Source organism: Jaculus jaculus, chromosome 6, assembly GCF_020740685.1.
Source record: "Jaculus jaculus isolate mJacJac1 chromosome 6, mJacJac1.mat.Y.cur, whole genome shotgun sequence".
Classification (NCBI taxonomy): domain Eukaryota; kingdom Metazoa; phylum Chordata; class Mammalia; order Rodentia; family Dipodidae; genus Jaculus; species Jaculus jaculus.
The window spans coordinates 138,580,802-138,605,874 of record NC_059107.1 but is presented as its reverse complement, the minus strand read 5'-3'; the positions used below and the strand labels follow the sequence as shown (position 1 = coordinate 138,605,874).

Genomic DNA, 25,073 nt, shown 5'->3' with positions numbered 1-25,073 from the left:
GCATACAAAAGAAAGAAGTGGTCTGGGGAGAAATGGCTCAGTGGCTAAAGGTTTTACTTACAAAGCCTGCCAGCCCAGGTTCAATTCTCCAACACTCACATAAAAACCAGATGCATAAAGTGGCATATGCATCTGGAGTTCATTTACAGTTGCAAAAGGTCCAGGCATGTCCACACTCCCTCTTCTCAACTAACTAAACAAAAATATTTAAAAAAAGGGGGGGGGGGCTGGAGGGATGGCTTAGCAGTTAAGGCGCTTGCCTACAAAGCCTGAGGACCCAGGTTCAATTTCCCAGGACCCCTGTAAGCCAGATGCACAAGGTGGCACATGCCTCTGGAGTTCATTTGCAATGGCTGGAGGCTGTTATGTGCTCATTCTTTCTCTCTCTCTAATAAATAAATAAAAACACAATATAAAAAAATGACACTGGTGCTGGGCACGGTGGCGCATGCTTTTTTTTATTTATTTTTTTTTAATTTTTTTTAACTTTTTATTTATTTATTTGAGAGCGACAGACACAGAGAGAAAGACAGATAGAGGGAGAGAGAGAGAATGGGCGCGCGCCAGGGCTTCCAGCCTCTGCAAACGAACTCCAGACGCGTGCGCCCCCTTGTGCATCTGGCTAACGTGGGACCTGGGGAACCGAGCCTCGAACCGGGGTCCTTAGGCTTCACAGGCAAGCGGTTAACCGCTAAGCCATCTCTCCAGCCCGGCGCATGCTTTTAATCCAAGCATTTGGGAGGCCGAGATAGGAGGATTATGTCTTTTCAGCCAACCCAGGAATAGCTGACTGCTAATCTTGACACCACTAGCCATCTTCAGTGCCTCTACCATAGTTATGACATCATCTGTTGGTTACAAAGAAACATAGAGAATTGTTGAGGCTGGCACACATACATCTCTCCCTCTCAAGTAACTAAAAGTAAAATATTAAAAATTTATAAAGAAAGCCGGGCATGGTGGTGCACGCCTTTAATCCCAGCACTTGGGAGGCAGAGGTAGGAGGATCGCCATGAGTTCGAGGCCACCCTGAGACTCCATAGTGAATTCCAGGTCAGCCTAGGCTAGAGTGAAACCCTACCTCAAAAAACAAAACAAAAACAAACAAACAAAAAATTAAAAAGATAAATCTTCTCTGGACAGTACCAAATATTAGGGGTTGCCAGGGAGCAGAGTGTTGGAAGGTGTCCATTTTCCTGTTGTTGAGGTTGCCCTGCAGACAGGATACTGGGATCAAGTAGCTCAATTAACTCCACATCCTCTTGTAACAGGACTTCCTGTTGCAGGATGGTATGCAGTGAGTCCAGTCGGAATCCAGTATCCTTGCCGTGAAAGAACAAAAAAAGAAGTATTAATACATACATAATACTAAATACCAAGCTTCTAATATATAATAACATTTAGATGTGCTTATTTTCAGTATAAATTTTAAGAAGAAAAAAAAGTTCAATCTCTTTTTTGGTATAACAGGTGGGGTTTTATGTTTATTGTAAATATAAAGCGATAAAGATTGAGCTAGACATTATTGTTACCAAATGTGAAATACAAATTTTTAACAATGAGATGAAAACTAATTACAGATTACATACTTACTTACATCATCTTTTTAAAAAATATTTTATTTATTTATTTGAGAGTGACAGACAGAGAAAGAAAGAGGCAGAGAGAGAGAGAGAGGAAAAAAAGAATGGGCGTGCCAGGGCTTCCAGCCACAGCAAACAAACTCCAGATGCGTGCGCCCCTTTGTGCATCTGGCTAACATGGATCCTGGGGAATCCAGCCTCAACCCGGGGTCCTTAGGCTTCACAGGCAACTGCTAAGCCATCTCTCCAGCCCACTTACATCATCTTAATTAATTGACAGGTATGCAATGTAGAAAATATAATACACATAAGAAAATATTACCTAAGAGATGTTGAACCTGGAAACTAACAAAATAGCCAGCACCTAAGACTTAATCATAGGATTAAGGCCTTCTAAAAATGGACATTCAGATTTTTTAAAGTATATTATCAGGGGCTGGAGGGATGACTTAGTGGTTAAGGTACTTGCCTGTGAAGCCTAAGGACCTAAGTTCCATTCCCCAGTACCCACATAAGACAGCTACACAAGGTGGCCCATGCATCTGTAGTTTGCAGTGGTTAGACTCTGGTGTGCCTGTTCGTTTTTGTTGTTTTTTTTTTGTTTTGTTTTTTCCCTCTCTCTCTCTGCCTCTTTCTCTCTCTCTCAAATAAATAAATAAAATAATTAAAAATTATATATTGTCAGTTAAGTACATAACACAAAAACATTTCCACAGAATTTTATATTTACAAAATGTCTTTATGTACACCAGCATATCTCTGTCTATTTCTCTCTTCTATCCATCTATCAGGGAATATCTATTATAAGCAGGTATGATTCCTGACACTAAAGACACACACAAAAAGAACAAGACACACATTGCTCTCTCTCTTTTTAGAGTGCCAAAGAACACTCTTGGTGCCTCAGGCATGCTAAGTAAGAACTCTACATCCAGCTACATTCCTAGCCCTTAAGTCTCTAATCATACAGTTTAACAGAGAAAACTGAAAAGTAAATGGTCATAACACAATGTGCATAAGACTGGGATAAGGTGGTTGCTAAGAAAATGACATAGGGGGGTTGGAGAGATGCCTTAGCGGTGAAGAGCCTGCCTGTGAAACCTAAGGACCTTGGTTCGAGGCTCGATTCCCTAAGGCCCACATAAGCTAGATGCACAAGGGGGCGTGTGCATCTGGAGTTCCTTTGCAGTGGCGGGAGGCCCTGGCATGTCCATTTTCTATCTATCTGCTTCCTTCTCTCTCTGTCACTCTCAAATAAATAAATAAAAATAAACAAAAAAAAAAAAAGAAAAAAAGAAAATGACATAGGACCAAATTTAAAGCCAGAGATATAAAACAGGTAGAGGTTGAGCTAATCTTAAAGCATGAATGTGAACTGACCAGATAAGCATTGGAAGAGTCGGATAGGAAGGATAAATTAAAATTAGCTTTTGGGCTGGAGAGATGGCTTAGTGGTGGTTAAGGTGCTTGCTTGCAAAGCCACAGGACCCAGGTTTGATTTCCCAGAATTCACAAAAGCCAGAAGCACAAGGTGGTGCATGTGTCTAGAGTTTGTTTGGAGCGGCTGAAGGCCCTGGTATGCCCAGTCTTTCTCTCTCTCTTTCAAATAAAGATAAATAAAATATTTTTTAAAAAGAAAGGGTAAAGCGTTTATAATTTGGGACCATGGAAGTCATTTGTTATTAGCTGTGTGCATGACAGAGGGGTGAGATGAAGGAACAGTGTTGAGCACACACTTGACTCTCACAATAGAGGGGTGTGGCAGTTTGAATGGATGTCCCCCAGTAGATTCAGGAGATTTATTAAAGTTTCTTGGGTTTCCAGCTACCTGGCTGCAGGAGGTATCAATGGGTGTCTCTGGAGTCCAGCCCTAAGGTGTTACTGGGGGAAGATCTGAATTCCAGCCTATCCTCCCTGTGCAGAGTGCTTGAGCCCTGCCTGAGGTTCCTGAAGCATGCTTGCTCATGGTGCTGCTGGTGGTAGTTCTCTGCATGGACCTGTGAAAGGGGCAGCTTCTTCCACCACTGTGGAACTTCCAGTGGCTCTGTAAGCTTCAACCAATCCTGTTCCTCCCATAAACTGTGCCTGTTCTGGAGGTTCATCCCAGTGATGTAAAGCTGACTATACAAGGGCTCAGGTGCAGGCCAACTCTCACAGCTTATGTATGAAAGTTGAGGGGCCAGTGTTGGGCACACAGGCTGACCCTCACGGAGGAGGTGAGATGGGGGAGCAGTGTCGGGCACATAGGTAACAGATACCCTTTTCAGGTCTAAGTAGGGGAGTGGTATAGGAATGTAACTTAGGTGGGGTTTTGCCTAAAAGAAACAAAGAATAAAAGGAATATCAGAAGATGCAACGAAAGAAGAAGCGATGGATGGAGAAGTGAACTTATTCATGTTATCAAGCAACCTCGAGGATTTTCCACTTTTTCAGTATTTCATAATATTAATACAAGGATCAAATAAAAATCATGTGGGAAGATAGGCTGAAAGAATTCCCATCACTATTATAATCACTATGAAGTCATTTCTTCTTTTAGTCTTTAAAGAAGCTGGGCGTGGTGGCACACGCCTTTAAACCCAGCACTCGGTAGGTAGCAGAGAGAGGAGGATTGCCATGAATTTGAGGCCACTCTGAGACTACATGGTGATTTCCACGTCAGCCTGAGCTAGAGTGAGACCCTACCTCAAAAAAAAAAAAAAAAAGAAAGAAAAGGAGCCTGCTTAAATAGTTGCATGTTAAATTTTAATATGTCACAATTAAGGGGGCAAAGTCAAGTCAAGCAATCTCATACCAGAAGCCATGTGAAACAAGCAATTCCTTGTTTCTCTGGTCAGGTATTCCTACAATTCTTCATAATACAGACATTAAAGGGATGTACACAGAGGCTTATACTTTATAGTGAGTCATAACACGAGATGTGGCTAATGACAACAAACCAAGAAAGAAAAGACCAGGTGACACACACTGTGACTGAACCGCAGGACGGCACAGGGCTCCATGTCCCTCGCTTACCACAGTACTCGTGTCCCTGAAGACTAAGAAGGCGCCACCTGGATGAAGATGCTATTATTCTATGTAGAAGACAAAACAGGCCACTGCCCTTTGCAATACTCCTTCCGCAAAGATGAAACCCTGAACAGAGAGCTTGCTGATTGGGACTGTGAGAGAAGTAATTTTAGCTGGGCGCAGTGACACACACCTCTAATTCCAGCACTCAGGAGGCTGAGGTAGGAGGAACGTTATGAGTCTGAGGCCAGCCTGGGACTACAGAGTGAGTTTTAGGTCAGCCTGGGCTAGAGTAAGACCTTACCTTGAAAAACAAATCAAAACCAAATAAAAGAAGTAATTTTAGAAAAAGTATTAATATTCAAGCTAGAGAAATAGTTTGTGCTACCACGGCCAGCAATCATGTTTTTCTTAAAATATTATTTATTTATTTATGAGAAAGAATGGGTACACCATGGTTTCCTACCATTGCAAACAGAACTCCAAATACATGTGCCACTTTGTGCACCTGGCTGTATGTGGACACAGGGGAATCAAATCCTGGCCATCAGGCTTTGCAATCAAGTGCCTTTAACCACTGAGCCACCAACCAGAGGAGAGAGAAAGAAAGATAGAGACTAATTTTATAGGAATCAGAGCTGGGCATGGTAGCACAGGCCTTTAATCCCGGCACTTAGGAAGCAGAGGCAGGTGGATAGTCATTAGTTCAAGGCCACCCTGAGACTACATAGTGAATTCCAGGTCAGCCTGGGCTAGAGTGAGACCCTACTATGAAAAAACAAGCAAACAAAAAAGGAATCAGAGGGCTGGAGAGATGGCTTAGCGGTTAAGCGCTTGCCTGTGAAGCCAAAGTACCACGGTTCGAGGCTCAGCCAGATGCACAAGGGGGCACACACATCTGGAGTTTGTTTGCAGGGCTGAAGCCCTGGCGCGCCCATTCTCTCTCTCTATCTACCTCTTTCTCACTCTGTCTGTCGCTCTCAAATAAATAAAAGTAACAAAAAACAATTAAAAAAAAAAGGAATCAGAAAAGTCCTTAACATTGATTATTCAAGTCCGTGGGAAACTTTGTGATTTAGCTGTACCCCCAAACTGATCTGACTGCATTAATGTATTTATTTCCTTCCCTCCTAAGAGGAATGTCTGCCAGTGAAAGAAGATGATAGTCTAACAAGAAGTCAGACACTATCAGAATATTCCATTCTTACTAGCTCATAACCTTCTGTAAGAACAATGAACAATACTAGTAAGCCCAGTTAAGTCTCCAGTTACTGAAGACTTTCTAATAAAAACAAATCCTATCCTAATTGTTTCTGATTTATCAGTTCCCTCTAATAAACTAGATCCCTGAAAAGAGACAAAAACTGAAGCAGCGAGCACTCACCAACTTGTGAAGTAAGGCATCTTTCTTACTGCGCTGAGAATGAAAAATCCAACTTCTGATGGTTTCTGCCAGTTTTAACAGGATGCCTTTCTGAAGAATGACATAGTATAGAATTAGTGAAATGCACCCCCAAATTAGAGAAACTTCAAATAAACGGCTTTTTTGGCGGGGGAAGGGGAGGGAGAGTTTTGAGGTAGGGTCTCACTGTATTCCAGAGTAATCTGGATCTCACTCTGTATTTCTAGGCTGGCCTTGAACTCTCACATTGATTCTCCTACCTCTGCTTCTAAGTGTTGGGATTAAAGGTCTGCACCACCACACTCGGCAGATTACTTTTAATTCATCATAACTTTTATAATAAAAAGGGGGGGACATAATGGAATAATATTCAGCCTGTAGAGCAGGGAAATTCTGACACAGGCTACAGTAGGGATGAACCTTATAAATATCATTAAATAAAATAAAATAAATAATAAATAATAAATAAAATAAAATAAAATAAAATAAAAGGACAAACACTGTGATTAGTCCACTTATATGTCATAGCTAGAGTAGTCTAATTTGTAGAGGTAGAAGGAATGACAAGGCTGGGTATGGTAGTGCCCTCCTTTAATCTCAGCACTTGGGAGGCAGAGCTATGAGTTGAAGGCCAGCCTGGGATTACAGAGTGAGTTCCAGGTTAGCGTGGGCTAGAGTAAAAACAAACAAAATAAAACAAAACAAACAAACAAAAAAACTAGAATGATTAAAATAAATAAATTAAAAAAACCTAAAATTGAATAAAATTTAAAAAAGAAAGAAAGGAAAAGAAGAAAGCCAGGTGTGGTGGAACACGCCATCAGTTCCAGCATGTGGGAGGCAAAGGTAGGAAGATCATGGAGCTTGAGGCCATCTGAGACTACATAGCGAATTTCAGTTCAGCCTGGGCTAGAGTGAGACCTTACCTCAAAAAAACCACAGCAAGAAGAGTGGGTGGTACAAACTGCATCCTAACACGCAAAAGGCTGAGGATGGGGAACTAAGAGTTTGAGGCTAGTCTGGGCTATACGGCAAGATTGTTTCATTCTCCTCCTTCCAAAAATGATTTGTTAATTGGCTTTCATATACTTTGTACTTTCTCTTTAAAAAATGATTTTAAAAGAGCAGGGCGTGGTGGCGTATGCCTTTAATCCCAGATGCAGAATAGGTTTGGGATACAGAGTAGGAGGACCGCTGTGAGTTCGAGGCCACCCTGGGACTACATAGTGAATTCCAGGTCAGCCTGGACTAGAGTGAGACCCTACCTTGAAAAATAAAACAAAACATGAGGCTTTAATGCATTTCAATGATTTTCTTTACATATTTTCAATATTTAACTGATATATTTTAATTCTAAATAATTTTCATGTTCTTGTTTTTTTTTCTTTATTTTTTTCCAAGTAGGGCCTTGCTCTAGCTCAGGCTGACCTTTAATTCACTATATAGTCTCAGGCTGGCCTCTAATTCACCGGAATCCTCCTATTTCTGCCTCCTGAGTGCTGGGATTAAAGGAGTGTGCCACCATGTCTGGCTCTCATTTTCTTACTTTATATAAATTACCCACAAAAACGTCTAGAACAGCAGTAGGGGCTGATGTTTACCTAAGCGGACAGTTCAGTACTGCTGATGAAATAATAATAATAATAAACATGGGTTGCAGAGATGGCTTAGTGGTTAAGGCGCTTGCCTGTGAAGCCTAAGGAAGGACCCAGGTTCCATTCTCCAGGTCCCATGTAATCCAGATGCACAAGGTACACATGTGTCTGGAGTTTGTTTGTGGTGGCTAGAGGCCCTTAGCATACCCACTCTCTCTCTCTCTTCCTCTCTGTCTCAAATTAAAACAACAACAAGGAAAAAACTAAAAACTAAAAAAGTAAAAAGAAAAAAATGTTATTAGTATGAATAAGAGATGAAGCCACAGACTGAGTGTGCTTTCTTACTTTTGGGTGTACTCTGGTGGGAGGCTTCTGATGTCCCTCTGACGCTATGCATTTTTCTGTTTTTGGTGACAAAGAAGAACATATTTCAAAATCTGTGTGTCCCAAATCCTGCAAGTACTGGTAAAGTGGAGAATTCTGAAAGAAACATATAAAACGAAGCACATGTCAAGATCATCAGTGTTACGGGAAAGTGTGGGGGTGGGGAGGGAGGGAATTACTATGGGATATATTTTATAATCATGGAAAATGTTAATAAAAATTAAAAAAAAAAAGATCATCAGTGTTTCAAAAGGTTTAGAGGCCAAATTCAAAATTATACTTCAACATCACGATCAGTGTATCCAAATTCTTCAAGGCTTCCTCTATGAGAATTTAAATGACATGTTAAAATACCATTCAAGCACTTGGGAGGCAGAGGTAGGAGGACAAGGACAGCCTGAGTCTACATCATAGTGAATTCCAGCCTGGGCTAGAGTGAGACCCTACCTTGAAAAACCAAAAAAAACAAACAAACAAACAAAAAAAAAACCCAAAACCAAAACCATTCAATACCAATAAATCAACAAACATTCAACAAAGGGGCCCAAAATAGGAGAAACTCTAAATAAGACACATTTTTTTGAGTGAGAACCAGTGAACAAAAATGAACTGATTATAAATAGATATTAGTTAAGCCATTTCTTTACCCTAATTTCTACAGTCTTAAAGTAGACTGCTTCAAAAGAGTTGATGAGCTAGGTGTGCCTTTAAGGCATGTACACACTTTTAATCCCAGCACTCAGGAGACAGAGGTAGGAGGATTGCTGATAAATTAGAGGCCAGCCTAGGACTACAGAGTGAGTTTCAGGTCAGACTGAGCTAGAGTGAGACCCTACCTCAAAAAGAAAAAGAAAAACAAACAAAAAAAGCAAATGGTAAAAAACTAGCTGGGCCGGGTGTGGTGGCGCACACCTTTAATCCCAGCACTCGGGAGGCAGAGGTAGGAGGATCTGTGAGTTCGAGGCCACCCGGAGGCTACATAGTGAATTCCAGGTCAGCGTGGTGGCGCATGTTGGGAGGTAGATTAGGAGGATCACTATGAGTTTAAGGCAGCCTGGGCCAAAGAGAGACCCTACCTCAAAAAAAAAAACGTTGGTGGGGCTGGGAGGGTGGCTGAGTGGTAACAGTGCTTGCCTAGTATGCACAAGGTCCTAAGTTCAATCACTAGTACTGTAAAAAAACAAAACAAAACAACATAGGCAATGGTGGTTACTGATAGTTCCTTAAAGGGTCTACAGTGAAAAACAGTGATTACCTGAAGCAAAGAAAAATTAATTATATAAAATTTTATTATATGTATCATACTCCAATTAGCACTAATATATTACTGCCATATGCTCGACACCGCCAATAAACCTAGAATTTCACAAGTTACCTTAGATAGGCTATAATTCACACAAGAATACGACAAATGAGATACAATATGGTTTTAAATATTTCATTTAGTATTTATGTGCAAGGACAGAGAAGGAAGAGAGGAAGAGGGAGCGAGAGAGAGAATGAATCAGAGCACATTGCAAATGAACTCCAGACACTTAGACCTCTTTGTTATTCTCACTTTTTATTTGTCCTGGGCAATCAAACCCAGGCCATCAGACTTTGCAAGCAAGTGCCTTTAACCACTGAGCCATCTCTCCAGCCCAAGACTCAATATGGTTTTAAAAAGTATTAGATCATGCCAGGCGTGGTGGCGCACGCCTTTAATCCCAGCACTCGGGAGGCAGAGGTAGGAGGATCGCCGTGAGTTCAAGGCCACCCTGAGACTACAGAGTTAATTCCAGGTCAGCCTGGACCAGAATGAGACCCTACCTCGAAAAAAGGAAAAAAAAAGCAAAAAAAAAAAAAAAAGCATTAGATCATGATGGCTAAAAACAAAAACCGGAGCTGGTATGGTGGCTCTCACCTTTGATTCCAGCACTTGGGAGGCTGAGGTAGGAGACTCACCAGGAGCTCAAGGTCAGCCTGGCCTACAGCAAGGTCCTGCCACAAGTAAGCAAGCAGCCAACAGAACAAACTGGGCAAGAGTGAGGCTGACGCTCCGGCTGGTACTGCGATCTAGGATGGTCCCGTGCCCTGGGGCACCAGAGGTAGCGCTCCAGGGTGGATGGCAGCAGCCAATGTGTGTTCCCTGAAGGTACTGACTGTGGGCAGGAAGAAGTCTTCACAGAACTGGTGTAAATATAAAGTCCTCTGTGACAGTCTCTGTTACTGACACGTGTGCCCTTTCTTGATGGCCTCCAGGCTCCATTATTTAAAAATTTTTATTATTTATTTATTTATTTGAGAGCAAGAGAGAGAGAGAGAGAGAGAGAGAGAGAGAAAGAGAGAGCAGAGTGGGCGCGCCAGGGCCTCCAGCCACTGCAAACGAACTCCAGATGCGTGCGCCTCCTTGTGCATCTGGCTAACGTGGGTCCTGGGGAGTCGAGCCTCGAACCGGGGTCCTTAGGCTTCATAGGCAAGCGCTTAACCACTAAGCCATCTCTCCAGCCCAGGGTCCATTTTTTTTAACACTTGACACAAGTGAATCTAGTTTAGTATTAATCACCTTCACACAACTAATTTTGTGACAAAAATTTTATATTTTATTTGTAGCCTCTCACTTAGGGTTCTAAGGGGCACTCTTACTCTATTACTATTGTTCCTAGTTATAGATTGAATAACAGATTTAGTCAGAGAGATGGGATTGACTAATAAATCTAAGTCCAAGATTGACACTTTGAAATATTACACAAAGTAAAAAATAAGAAATGGTCCCTTATTTGTGTAATGAGGAAGACACCAAAGCTTGCTTACTTACTGTACACAGAAACCAAGCAAATTAACAATTATAGACAGCAATGCATTTGATGCTATAGACAGGAACCTAGCTTAGATTCAGACTTTTTGGAATACACCCTTGAGGTCAGAATTTGCTATACGTGGCATCAATTTGAAAGAATAGAAACATGAGGCAAATGCCTTTTTAAAAATTTCACTTTAAAAAAAATTTTAGGGCTGGAGAGATGGCTTAGCAGTTAAGGTGAAGCCTAAAGACCCATGTTCGACTCTCCAGGTCCCATGTACGCCAGAAACACAAGGTGATGAAAAGGTACAAGGTTGTATATGCACACAAGGTGGCACACACGTCTGGAGTTTTGAATACAGTGGTTGGAGGTCCTGGCATGCCATTTCTCTCTCTTGCATAAAAGAAAAAAAAAGGCCAGTCTGTTGGGCTTGCCTTAAAAAAAATTTATTTATTTATTTTATTTATGTGATTAGGGTGGGGTGAGGAGAGCATGGCAGGGCCTCTAGCCACTGCAAGCAAGCTCCAGACACATGTGCCATCATGTGCATCTGGCTTATGTGGGTACTGTGAGGAACTGAATCTGGGTCCTTAGGCTTTGCAGGTAAGCACCTTAAAATAAAAAAAAAAATTTTTTTAAAAGAAAAATATTTTGGAAATTATAAGGAAAAAATAGGTTTCTTTTACAATTTTAACTTTTTCTTATTTTTTTCGAGGTAGGGTTTCATTCTAGCTCAGGTTGACCTGGAATTCACTATGTAGTCTCAGGGTGGCCTTGAACTCATGGCGATCCTCCTACCTCTGCCTCCCGAGGGCTGGGATTAAAGGCGTGTGCCACCATGCCTGGCTTGATTTCTTTTTTAAAATATATTTTATTTGTTTATGAGATTGAGTGAGGGAGAGGAGGGAGGGAGGGAGACACACACTATGACCATGCCAGAGCTTCTTGCAGCTGCATACAGACTCCAGGTGCATGGGCCACTTTGTGCATCTGGGTTTACCCAGGTCCTGGGGAATTGAACTTGGGTTTTCAGGCTTTGCAAGCAAGTCCTTTTTGCTGCTGAGCCATTTCCCCAGCCCTCAACCTTATTCTTTAAAAATATTTTATTTATTTATTTGAGAAAGAGATAGAAAAAGAGGCAGAGGGAGAGAGAGAAAAGAAAATGGATGCATCAGGGCCTTTAGCCACTGCAAACAAACTCCAGATGCATGTGCTACCTTGTGCATCTGGCTTATGTGGGTCTGGGGAATCAAACTTGGGTCCTTAGGCTTCACAGGCAAGTGCCTTACCCATTGAGCCATCTCTCCAGTACTGTATATTGTTTTGTTTTGTTTTTTTTTTTCACGGTAGGGTTTCACTCTAGCTCAGGCTGACCTGAAATTCACTATGGAGTCTCAGGGTAGCCTCGAACTCACGACAATCCTCCTACCTCTGCCTCCCGAGTGTTGGGATTAAAGGTGTGAGCCACCACACCCGGCTTTCTCATCAAGCCTGGAGCTCACCAGTTCAGCTAAGCTATTTAGCCATCAAGTCCTAGGAATTCTCCTGTCTTTGCCGCCACATGCTCCTGCACCTGGCTTTTACGTGGAGGCGGGGACCCAAACTCAGGTCCTCATGCTTGCATAGCAAGTACTTTACCAACTGAGTCATCTCCTGAGAATCCTTTTTATTATTATTAAAAGTTAGGATTTTTAGGATCTTGCTGTTACAGCTCTGGGTAGCAGGCCTGGAACTCCCAATCCTGCCCTGGTCTTCCTAGTGTTGGGACGGTGAGCATGGAACACACATTTAGCTTGTGATGGCCGGTGTTTAAACCACCTATAATGCACAGGGAGATATTGTCCCGACTGACTCCCTCGGTATTTGAGCTGAACTGTAAACCTCATCCTCCTCTGCCACCAGGGCGGCACAAGATCAGGAACACTAGTGCATTTGTTTGGCTTGACCTTTTGAAAAGTTTACATACTTAAAAAAAAACAACCCACAACAAAAACAAAACCCTTTGTTTTTAAGGCAGTATAACCCTTCCTTCAAGCAAACTCCGGGGGAGAAGAATAATAATCACATCGATCAAAGGGAAGTTACTCTAGAATTGGCAGACCATATGGTCTCTTACAACAACTGGGCCCACTGCTATAGAGCGAAGGCAGTCAGAAACAATAAACATGTAACCCTGTCAGTGTGCTTGTGACCCAATAAAACTGCATTTACACACAAGGAAATGCGAGCTTCCTATCATGTTCATGAGCGGGGTGTACCATTATTTTGAAACTTTCTCCAGTCATTCAAACAAGTAAAAAGTGTTGTATACCAGCCACATAAAAATTGGGTAGGAAGAATTTATGCTGTTTAATTTCATTTTTTATTTATGTTCTATGTGTGCATGTATACATGTATATGCGTGTTTGATGTGTGTGGGTGCAGGTACACATGTGTATGGAGGCCAGAGGTTGACATGAAATATGACATGTCTTTCTCAGTTGCTTTCTACCTGATTCTTTTTTTCTTTCTTTTTTTTTTTGAGTTAGGGTCTCACTCTAGCCCAGGCTGACCTGGAATTCACTATGTAGTCTCAGGCTGGCCTCAAACTCATGGTGATCCTCCTACCTCTGCCTCCCGAGTGCTGGGAGTAAAGGCATGCGGCACCACACCCAGCTATCTTATTCTGAATATATATATATATTATTTGAGAGCAAGAGAGACAGAGAGAGAATGGGTGCCAGGGCTTTTAGCCACTGCAAATGAACTCCAAATGCACATGGCACCTTGTACATCTGGCACTAGGGAATTGAACCTGGGTCCTTAGGCTTCGCAGGCAAGTGCCTCAACAGCTAAGCCATCTCTCCAGCCCCCAGCTACCTTACTCTGTAAGACAGCATCTCTCAACGAACCTGCAGCTCACCTGATGTGGCTAGACTACATGGCTAGCAAGTGCTAGGGGTCTTCCTGTCTTTGCTTTCCCAGTGCTGGGGATCCAAACTGAGATCTTCACACTTGACCTGCAAGCCCTTTACCAACTAAGCCGTATGCCCACCCTCTAGAAGGCACACTCTTTTTTTTTTCCCCCTATAAATCCATTTATTCATTCATTTGTCATCCATCCATTTAAGTATCCAAGTGTTCATCCATTTGCCATCCATTTATTTATATCCAGTGATATAGTCACCCTTTTCTATTGTTACTGTGACAACTTACCACAAATTGAGTGGCTTAAGACAACAGAGACATCTTACAGTTACAGAAGGGGGCCATGAGGGGCTAAAAATCAAAGCACTGGCAAACGCGGAGCCTTTCTGGAAGAATAAGGGGAATATTTTCCCCTTTGAGTCCATTTTCTCCAACTTCAGAACCAATTATATAGAATCTTTAAGTCTCTGACTTGGCCCCTTCTGCTGTCGTCTTGTACTTGTAAAGTAGCTTGTGTTTATTTGGGCTTCACTCAGATAGCCCATAATAATCCCTCCATTGCAGAGGAAGTTTATTAACTTCAATTCCTTTCTTTCTTTAGAAGGCACACTCTTAACTGCTGTCCTCTCAGAAGAGGCTTGGACATTAGGGATGGGGGCACATCTAGAAATGTAATTTCTGGCCGTCTACCATTATAATGCATATTTGCAGCTTTCTACTTTCGGTTGTTAGTGCAAATTGTATCACTTCCCACCACATCTGAACCTAGACACTGCATGGACACTAAAGCTTTATTCTTAAGTGTATGGTGGCATTCTAAATTGCAGCATTTCTTTTACTATTTGATTTCTGCTTTGATGCTTTAATGACTTTTACACCAAAAGAAAATTTTGAACATAAACAACAATTGAAAACCAAACATTCTTTGGTTAACTGAATCCCAGCCAAGAGGAACTGATCCAGATAGACCTTGTAGCCTGCCGTGCTGGCCCACGCCTTTAATCCCAGCATTCAGGAAGCAGAGGCAGGAGGCTTGCTGTGAGTTTCAAGTCAGCCCGAGACTACACAGTAATTCCAGGTCAGCCTGGGCAAGAATGAGACCCTACCTCAAAAAAAAAAAAAAAAAAAGCTTAAGTTACAAGGATTTTTGGTGAAATTATTACTTTATATTAATTTGATTTTTTAAAATTTTTATTTTAAGAGAGAGAGAGAGGAAGAGAGAATGGGCACACCAGGACCTTCAGCCTGCTGCAAACGAACAACTCTGGATGCCTGTGCCCCCTTGTGCACGTGTTATATTGCAAGCTTGTGGCACGGTGTCTGGATATGTGGGACCTGGAGATTTAAACCTGAGGTTTTAGGCTTTGCAGGCAAGTGCCTTAACTGCTAAGGCATCTCTCTAGCCCTAATTTGTTGTTGTTGATTTTATTTGCAAGAGTTAGAGAAACAGAGACAGACAGAATGGTCACAACAGGGCCTCTTGCCATTATAAACAAACTCCAGGTGGATGTGCCATGTCAAGGGTACTGGGGAAATCAAACCTGGGAGGACAGGCTTTGCAATAAGCCATCTCCCCAGCCCGTACTTTACATTAATTCTTTTTTTTTCTTTCTGTTTTTTTGAGGTAGGGCCTCACTTTAGCCCAGGCTGACCTGGAATTCACTATGGAGTCTCAGGGTGGCCTCGAACTCATGGCAATCCTCCTACCTCTGCCTCCTGAGTGTTAGGATTAAAGGCATGCTCCACCACGCCTGGTTACTTTAATTCTTTCAAAATGTTTGCGGACAAAATTGCTACTATTTCTTCCTCTTAGCCAAATAGCTAGACATTATTTGACAGATCTCAGAAAACTACACCATTACCAGTGGGTCTCAAATTTTTGCCATTAACACCTCTTATAAATTGGTTGTTGTGGCACATGCTAGCAATCCTAACACTTGAAAGATGAAAGCAGGGGGATTAGGAGTTCAAGTCCAGCCTCAGAGTTTAAAGTCATCCTGGGCTGACTTTGGGATAAAACCGTATCCCAAGCTGGGCATGGTGGTGCACGCCTTTAATCCCAGCACTCGGCAGGCAGAGGTAGGAGGATCACCGTGAGCTTGAGACCACCCTGAGACTACAGAGTGAGTTTCAGATCAGCCTGTGATAAAGTGAAACCCTACCTCAAGAAATAAAAAATAAAAAAAAAAAAACACCCAAACAAGCAAGCAAATAACAGTAACATAAAACCTTTATAGTCTTAAAAATTATTTAATATATTTGCTACAAGATTACTGGAAATTTTATCTGTTTCTGTATTCAGTCTGGTGATTTTATTCTTTGTGGGTGTGTATTTTTATCAAGGTAGGGTCTCACTCTAGCCCAGGCTTACCTGAACTCACTCTAGCTGGCTTCAAACTCACGGTGATCCTCCTACCTCTGTCTCCTGAGTTCTGGGTCTAAAGATGTGTGCCACCATACCTGGTGAGCTATTTGTATTCTATAAACAAAAAGAGTGAATAGTGTCAGTATTAAAATTTGAGATCACCCAATACAAATTACTTTTCTTTTTAAATTATTAGTTGTGCACACGTGTGTGTGTGTGTGTGTGTGTGTGTGTGTGTGCACGTTACTGCATGCCATGCATATGTGACTGCATGTGCCACTGCATGCATGTGGAGGCCAGAGGGCAACTTGGAAGTGTCTGTGCTCTACGTTCTTTTCGACAGGGTCTGTGCTACTGCAAAAGAACTGCAAATAAACATCAGACTAGCTGGCCTGCAAGCTTTACTTTATTTATTTTGTTTTCTTCCTGCAAGCTTGAGATTCCTCGGGCTCGGCGTCCCATTGTCACAGGCACGCTGAGATGATAGATGCATGCTGGACTTTGCATCTGGCTTTAAGTGGGTGAGGAAGAACTGAATGTGTGCTGGCAAGCGTTGCCAGCACCGTTTACCACTGAGCCATCTCCCTGGCCCCAGCACTCTTTTCTTCCATAGGTCCCCTCCCTGCTAGAACAGCCCTCACCAGTATTATTTTTCAGGGCCAATATGTGTAAAACCCAAATCAACATACAGAACGTTCTATCTTTTCTATTGGGAGTATTATTACAGGTTGTGGGTAACTTTAGAAAAGAACTGCGTCGTGTGGAGGGTTAAGGTCAAGGCAGTGAGCCTAGGTAATTTTCTTTATTAAAGTTTTTTCCTTGCTGGGCACCGTGGTGGCACACACCTTTAATCCTAGCACTCAGGAGGCAGAGATAGAAGGATCGCCATGAGTTCAAGGCCACCCTGAGGCTACAGAGTGAATTCCAGGTCAGCCTGGGCCACAGTGAGACCTTACTTCAAAAAAGCAAAATTCCCTGGTTCAAGCAAAATAGAACCACAAATGTTTTGGTTAAACTGTTTTTTGAAGCAAAATCATTAGCACTGGACACAAACCATAATTCTGAAATATCAGAGAATGTTCACTGCCGCCAAAAGAAATAGGAGAAACCTCAGACGCAGCATGTAGGAGTGCCTCCTCAGGAAATCCTTGTGGTTAACAATTCCTGTAAATTCCAGCTGACAGAAAACACACATCATAGCACCAGGAAGAATTTTGCTAAATGAAAAATAGCGAAGAGACTTTGGCTGTATTAAGAGTCTTCTGGCAGCTAAAACATATTTTTGTAAGGAAAATAAACAATAATAGACAACCCCAAACTTTTTGCTGAACAAAAGCTTCAAGAAAATGACACATTCAGGTCTTAAAACTTACGGCACTTCATGCTGCCTCTGACCCTTGGGCTCCACATTTAGATATCACATCCTTCTCTAATGGCTACAAAAGTCTGAACCACTCCCAATGTACTGTTTTCTGCACAGTGCATGATCCATTTTGTAAGCGTCAGCATCGTTGCTGCTCACTTCTCTCTCTCTTTGCGTTTGTGTTTATGTGGATTTTCCTCATACATGTGCCTGTGGAGGCCAGTGGGCAACCTGGGTACTGTTCCTCAGATGCCATCCACCTTTTCAAGACAAGGTCTCACATTGGCCTGGAACTTGCCAATTAGGCTAGAATGGTTGATCAGTGAGTTCCATAGATCCATCTACCTTCCCAGTACTGGGATTACAAAGACGCTGCCACCACACTTGGCTTCCCACCCCCCCCCAAAAACATGGATTCTGGGGATTGAGTTTGTAACTTCATACTTGTTAGGCAAGCACTTTCCCAACTAAGCTGTCTTCCTAACCCACTAATTTTCATTTTAAAATAAAAGATTAGCTCAACAAACAGAAGTGGCCGGGTATGGTGGCACATGCCTTTAATTCCAGGCAGAGGTAGGAGGATCGTCATGAGTTTGAGGCCATCCTGAGACTATATACTGAATTCCAGGTCAGCCTGAAAGAGTGAGGCCCTACCTTGAAAGACCAAAAAACAAACAAACAAACAAAAAACCCAGAAGTGATGGATGAAATGTTTCTATTAATAGCTTCACTCTTCTAAGCAATTTTTAAAACAAGTTCTAAGTTTTCAGGTCTAGGGCCAGAGAATAGGGCAAAGAGGGCTAAATGAGACAGGTCACTTGATAACAAATGAGCTAGACGACACGGGCATAGGTAAAACAAGAGACAAGCTCGAGGTGGCCGAAGACTGGTACAATCATCGCGAGACTACCCGAAGCTGGCTGGGAACTCCACGGCACACAGAGAGGACCCGCTAATTGTCTTTTGCTTCACCATAATGGCATCTCCATGTCATTAACTGCAACACTGTGGGCTCCAATCATGCATCTGATGCCATGCTACAGCCAAAGGTCCCATAAGGACAGAAGTGGGCTTAGTAAACCCCATTTCAGGAGAATTCCCACCTATTCATAGAATTCCTTGCTTTCCCCCACTTTAACTCATGAATAATTCTCTCATGCATTAAGGTCTACCTATAAAACGAACTACCAAAAGTCCCTGTTGCAGTCAGGTTCGCATTGCTGGCAGAAATCACCTGACCAAGAGTAGCTTTTGAGAAAAAGGGGCTTATTTTGGCCTACAGGTTCGAGGGGAAGCTCCATGATGGCAGAGGAACATCACCCCATGGCCAACATCCGGTGGACAACAGGAACAGGAGAGTGTGCCAAACACTGGCATGGGGACCCTGGCTATAACACCCATAAGCCCGCCCCCAACAACACACTTCCTTCAAGAGGCGTTAATTCCCAATCTACATCAGCTGGGAACCTAGCATTCAGAACACCCAAGTTTATGGGGGACCCCTGAATCCAACCACCACAGTCCCAAAATGCTACTCATCCCCTGATAGTGTCCTTTGCATTACAATAAATTTTCTCCTAATTCCTTACTTTGTCTCATATGTTAACTCTGTCTTTGATGAACTTAAGAACTAAGCGACACTGGGCAGAGGTGGCAATCTTTTTTTTTTTTTTTTTTTTTCACGGTAGGGTTTCACTCTAGCCCAGGCTGACCTGGAATTCACTATGCAGTCTCAGGGTGTCCTGTCACTCACAGTGATCCTCCTACCTCTGCCTCTCGAGTGCTGGGATTAAAGGCGTGCACCACCACGCCTGGCCCAGTTTCTTTTTTAAAAATATTTATTTATTTATTTAATTTTTATTAACATTTTCCATGGTTATAAAAAAGTATCCCATGGTAATATCCTCCCTCCCCTCCACACTTTCCCCTTTGAAATTCCATTCTCCATCATATTACCTCCCCATTGTACTTACATATATACAATATCAACCTATTAAGTACCCTCCTCCCTTCCTTTCTGGCCCAGTTTCTTTAAGCACAAAATAAGAATGCTACAAGTTCTTAGTCTTATTTAAGCTGCGAAATCAAACCCTTGATGCTAAGAAACAGACAAATATGCAATGTGTCAGTGGAAGGGGACCCTTCTAAGATGGTGTATTTCCTTCTCTTTTGGAAGTGGAGAGGTGAGGGCTGACAGTGTCTCGGCATATCCCAGGCTGGCCTCACATTGGTAGCTATCCTGTGCCTCAGTGTTTCCAGTGTTTGGATTAGAGGCAGGTGCCACCACACACAGCAAGAAGGTGCGATGCTTTGCAGAGCTGTATCACACTGTCCTTGGGACCTCTGCTGGAAGTGTAAAATCTTAAATAGTAAGTTTTTCCCTCCAAATAGTGACTTAAACATAAAGGGCTGGAGAGGTGGCTCAGCAGATACGGTGCTTGTGTGCAAAGCCTAAGAACCCAGGTTCGATTCCCTAGAACGCATGTTCACCTTATGCACATGGTAGCACATGAGTCTGGAGTTCATTTGCAGTGGCTAGAGGCTGTAACACACTCATATTCTCTCTCAAATAAATAAATAAAAATTAAAAATAAATATATTTTATTTATTCGCCAGCAGAGTGATAGAAGAAAAACAGAGAGAATGGGTGCACCAGGGTCTCCAGCCACTGCAAACAAACTCCAGATGCATGTGCCACTTGGTACATCTGGTTTACGTGGATACTGGGAAATCAAATGTCAGGTTATTAGGCTCTGCAGGTAAGCACTATAACTGCTGAGCCATCTCTCCATCCCCAACAGTGACTTTATCATTTCTTAAAATTTTATTTATTTATTTGAGAGAGTGTCACACACACACACACACACACAGAGAGAGAGAGAGAGAGAGAGAGAGAGAGAGAGAGAGAAGGGGACACAAAATGGGTGTGCCAGGGCCTTCAGCCACTGCAAATGATGCATCTGGCTTACATGGGTCCTGGGGAATTGAACTGAGGTCCTTTGGCTTTGCAGGCAAATGCCTTAACTGCTAAGGCATCTCTCCAGCCCCAGTGACTTTATTTTTTACTTTGAGAGAGATAGAGAGAGAGAGAGAGAGAGAGAGAGAGAGAGAGAGAGAGAGAAGTACAGAGAGAGGAGAAAGAGAGAAAGAATGGGCGTGCCAGGACCTTCACCCCACTGTGAATGAGCTCCAGATGCGTGCGCCCCCTTGTGGCACATGTGCAACATTGTGCGCTTGTGTCACTGCATCTGGCTTCATGAGGCCGACAGATTTGAACATGAGTTCTTAGGCTTCCCCAGCAAGCACCTCAACTGCAAAGCCATCTCTCCAGCCCTCCCAACAATGACCTCTCAACTTTATCTTTTGTATTGTAGGTATAGGAAAGTACTGTATCATAGTCCTGGGAATGTAACGTATTTCACACCTACTTTATCATACGAAGTAGTGAGCAAGCTTTCCGATGCCCCAGAAAGTGTTCTTCCCAGATGGAGACGAGAAGGAGGAACAGCAGTAACAACAGCAGCAAAAGGTAACCAGGTGTAGTGGCCTTTCTGTGATGCCAGAATTTGGGAAAATGAGCCAGAGGATTCCAAAGCTTGAGGGCAATCTGGATGATGTGATGAGACCACCCCCCTATCTGAGAAATAAAAAAACAACGCTGGGTATAGTGGCTCAAGCTTTTAATCCCAGCACTTAAGAGACCGAAGTAGGAAGACTGCTGTGAGTTCTAGGCCAGCCTGACCTTGAGTGAGACCCTGCTTCAAAAACAATCATGAATAGTGTCAAGTCTGTTATGAGGGAAACCAACTGCTCTCTAATTGGACTAGAGGTCCACTCTACAGGAGAGAATACATGCCTGGTACTGAAAACCTAGTCAAAAGCCTATGGCTTGGTGAGGTCATGAGCCTAAGGAGTTATGCCTGCTTTTGTTTGGCTAAATGCATATATTATGCCCACTAAACTGCCTTTAAAGCACTTTAAAAAATGTTTATACCCATATATTAATGCTACTCTTACTTTTGAGTAAAGAAGCCTCTCTTTTTTGATGGCAATGACCACTGAGATGACTCAAAAGGCACCACAGTACTGAGAAGTGACAATGGACTGAGACATCTCTATCACACCTTCCAAGACTCAGGGTCCATTGTGGAAGAGCTAGCGGAAAGAATGTAAGAGCCAAAGGAAAGGTAGGACTGCTTACAATGCAATCCTCCAGACACAAATGGCTTTGATATTCATGACTACCAAGACAAGACCTTGCAGAAGGAAAAGATGGTAACATCAACATAAAAGAGAGATTCTTTGAGAGGAGGAGAGGATTTAACGGAGGGTGGATTTGAGAGGGGGAGAATGGGAGGGAATTATCATGGTTTATTCTCTGTAATTATGGAAGCTATCATTAAAAGGTTTGAAAAATTAGTACCAAGTTAAAAACAAGTAGTGTGAACCAGGCATGGTGGCACATGCATTTAATCCTAGCAGTCCAGAGGCTGAGGCAGGTGTATTGCCATGACTCTGAGGCCAAAGTGGGACTACAGAGTAAATTCCAGGTCAGCCTGGGCTGCAATGAGACCCTGCCTCAACCCATCACCCCTCCAAAAATACAAGTTATATGTTAAGATAAACAGTTGTGTGCCAAATCAAATGTCATCTTATCCTATTCAATCAGCTAAATGCGGAATGTAGAAATTCTGGAGATCAAACCATCCAGTTTTTTTTTTAATAAATACATGACATTAAAAAGGAGAAGATATGGTTGGTAGATGGCTTAGAAGTTCAAGGCACTTGCTTGCAAAGACTGTCAGCTGGGTTTGGTTCCTCAGTTCCCATGTAAAACCAAATGCACAAAGTGGCAGATGCGCTTGGAGTTCATTTGTAGTGGTAAGAGGCCCTGGCATAGCCATACTCTTTCTCTCTGCTCATAAATAAATACATAAATAATTTAATAAAGGAGGGGATTGGCACAGGGCATAGTGGTATATGCCTTTAATTTCATCACTCAGGGAGGCTGAGATAGGAAGAGCATCATGAGTTAGAGGCTAGTTTGGGATTACAAAGTGAGATCCAGGTCAGCTTGGGCTACAGTGAGATCCTACCTTGAAAAACCAGACATATCTCCAAGTCTAATGTGCTGATCTTGTACTGGCCTTCAAATCCTGGCTTGAACAACTGTAAGAAAACATTTTGAGATACCCAGGGCAACCCTAATATAGCCTAAACACAAATGAACTATTCATTTAAAAATATTTTATATATTTATTTATTTATTAGAGAGAGAAAAAGAGGCAGATACAGAGACTGGGCATGCCAGGGCCTCTAGCCACTGCAAATGAACTTCAGATGCACGTAACACCTTGTGCGTCTGGTTTTATGTGGGTGCTGGGGAATTAAGCCCAGGTCCTTTAGCTTTGTAGGCAAACACATTAACCACCAAGACATCTCTCCAGCCTGAGGAACTATTCATTTTTAAAAACAGTTATATTGGGGTTATCATTTTAAGAGAGTACTTGCCTGTCAGAGATGAATACTGATGAATTTCTAGGTGATAACAGATAATATCTGGAATTTTCCTTAATATATTACAAGGTAAAAATGGATATGAAAAGGAACAGGTCAAAGATAGTTTTAGTGCCTTTGTTTATTTATTTGCAAGCACAGAGAGAGAGAGATTGGGTACACCAAGGTCTCTGGCTACTGCAAACAAAACCTCCAGATGCATGCCCAATTGTTGCATCTGGCTTTATGTGAGTATTGGGGAATTGAACCTGGTCAGGTAGGTATTGCAAGAAAGCACCTTTAACCAATGAGCCATATCTCAGGCCCAAAGTAGTGTTATAGCACATTAAGGCTGATGAAGTTGAAGTTAGGTGATGGGTACATTTAACTTACAATATACTCATTTCTTTTGTTTGTTTTAAAATATGTTGTTGTTTATTTATTTATTAGAGAGAAAGAAAAAGAGAGAGAATGGGCGTAGCAGGGCCTTCAGCCATTGCAAATGAACTCCAGACACATGCACCATCTTGTGCATCTGGCTTACGTGGGCCCTGGGGAATCAAACAGAGGTCCTTTGGCTTTGCAGGCAAACGCCTTAACTGCTAAGCCATCTCTCCAGCCCCTTTGTTCTTTCGAGGTAGAGTCTCACACGAGCCCAGCCTGATCTGGAATTCACTATGTAGTCTCAGGGTGGTCTCGAATTCACAGAAATCCTCCTGCCTCAACCTCTCACATGCTAGGATTAAAGATGCACACTACCATGTCTGGCCTGTATTCATTTCTTTAAAAAAAATTTTGTTTTGTTCATTTTTATTTATTTATTTGAGAGTGACAGAGAGAAAGAGGCAGATAGAGAGAGAGAGAGAACGGGCACACCAGGGCCTCCAGCCACTGCAAAGGAACTCCAGACGCGTGCGCCCCCTTGTGCATCTAGCTAACATGGATCCTGGAGAATTGAGCCTCAAAGCGGGGTCCTTAGGCTTCACAAGCAAGTGCTTAACCACTAAGCCATCTCTCCAGCCCTGTATTCATTTCTTTACAGTTAAAAAAATATTTTTTTTTTCGAGGTAGGGTTTCACTCTAGTCTAGGCTGACCTGGAATTCACTATGGAGTCTCAGGGTGGCCTCGAACTCATGGTGATCCTCCTACCTCCACCTCCCTAGTGCTGGGATTAAAGGAGTACACTACCATGCCTGGCTTATAGTTAAGTTTTTAAATGAACTTTTTTAATTTGCAAGGAGAGAGAGAGAGAGAACTGGTGAGCTCCAAGTTCAGTGATACCAGGGTTAGAGTCACTGCAAAAGAACTCTGCACCTAGCTGGGAAGGTAGAGACAGACAGATCCCTAGGGCTTGCTGGTTAGTCAATCTTACTGAATTGGTGAGCTCCAGGTTCAGTGACAGATCCTGTCTCAAACAACAGGGTGGGGCTGGAGAGATGGCTTAGCAGTTAAGGCTTTTGCTTGTTGAAGCCTAAAGACCTCGGTCTGATTCCCCAGCACCCACATAAGCCAGATGCACAAGGTGGTGCATGTACCTGGAGTGTGAAATGGCTAGAGGTCCTGGCACACCCATTCTTTCTCTCAAAGAAAATATATATATATATTTTTTTTTTGGTTTTTCGAGGTAGGGTCTCACTCTGGTCCAGGCTGACCTGGAATTAACTCTGTCATCTCAGGGTGGCCTTGAACTCATGGCAATCCTCCTACCTCTGCCTCCCGAGTGCTGGGATTAAAGGCGTGCGCCACCATGCCCGGCTTTCAAAGAAAATATTTTATTTAAAAAGTGTCTGGTTCAATCGACTCATAGATAATACTCTACTAATGTTCACAAAATGGACAAACAAGAATTAAAACAAAAACAACCAAACAACAACAACAACAACAAAAAAAAACCAAACTGTGAGCCAGGCATGGTAGCACATGCCTTCAATCCCAACATTTGGGAGGCAGAGGTAGCTGGATTGCTGTGAGTTCGAGGCCACCCTGAGACTACATAGTCAATTCCAGGTCAGCCTGGGCTAGAGTAAAACCCTACCTCTAAAAACCAAAAATAAATAAATAAATAAATAACAGTGTGGAGAACAACTGAGGAAGACACTCAGTGTTGACCTCTAGCCTATACACACACACATGCAGCACATACATGTCTACACACATTCACCTCAACACCGGTGCACATGCAAAC

At 42.5% G+C, this 25,073-nt stretch overlaps 1 protein-coding gene across 4 annotated transcripts in view; it reads right to left on the bottom strand.

Moving 5' to 3' along the window:
* The window catches only part of Vezt (vezatin, adherens junctions transmembrane protein), an 85,203-nt gene that overhangs the window by 38,053 nt on the left and 22,077 nt on the right, over positions 1–25,073 (bottom strand). For 3 of the 4 annotated variants that reach the window (XM_045151822.1, XM_045151819.1, XM_045151821.1), the window contains exons 2-4: positions 7,935–8,069; positions 5,977–6,066; positions 1,147–1,322 (exon numbers count right to left, since the gene is read on the bottom strand). In XM_045151822.1, the coding sequence (XP_045007757.1) occupies positions 1,147–1,322; positions 5,977–6,066; positions 7,935–8,069 (401 nt within the window). Of the gene's footprint in view, positions 1–1,146; positions 1,323–5,976; positions 6,067–7,934; positions 8,070–25,073 lie in introns of those variants that run through there. The other variant, XM_045151823.1, reaches the window with a different exon arrangement.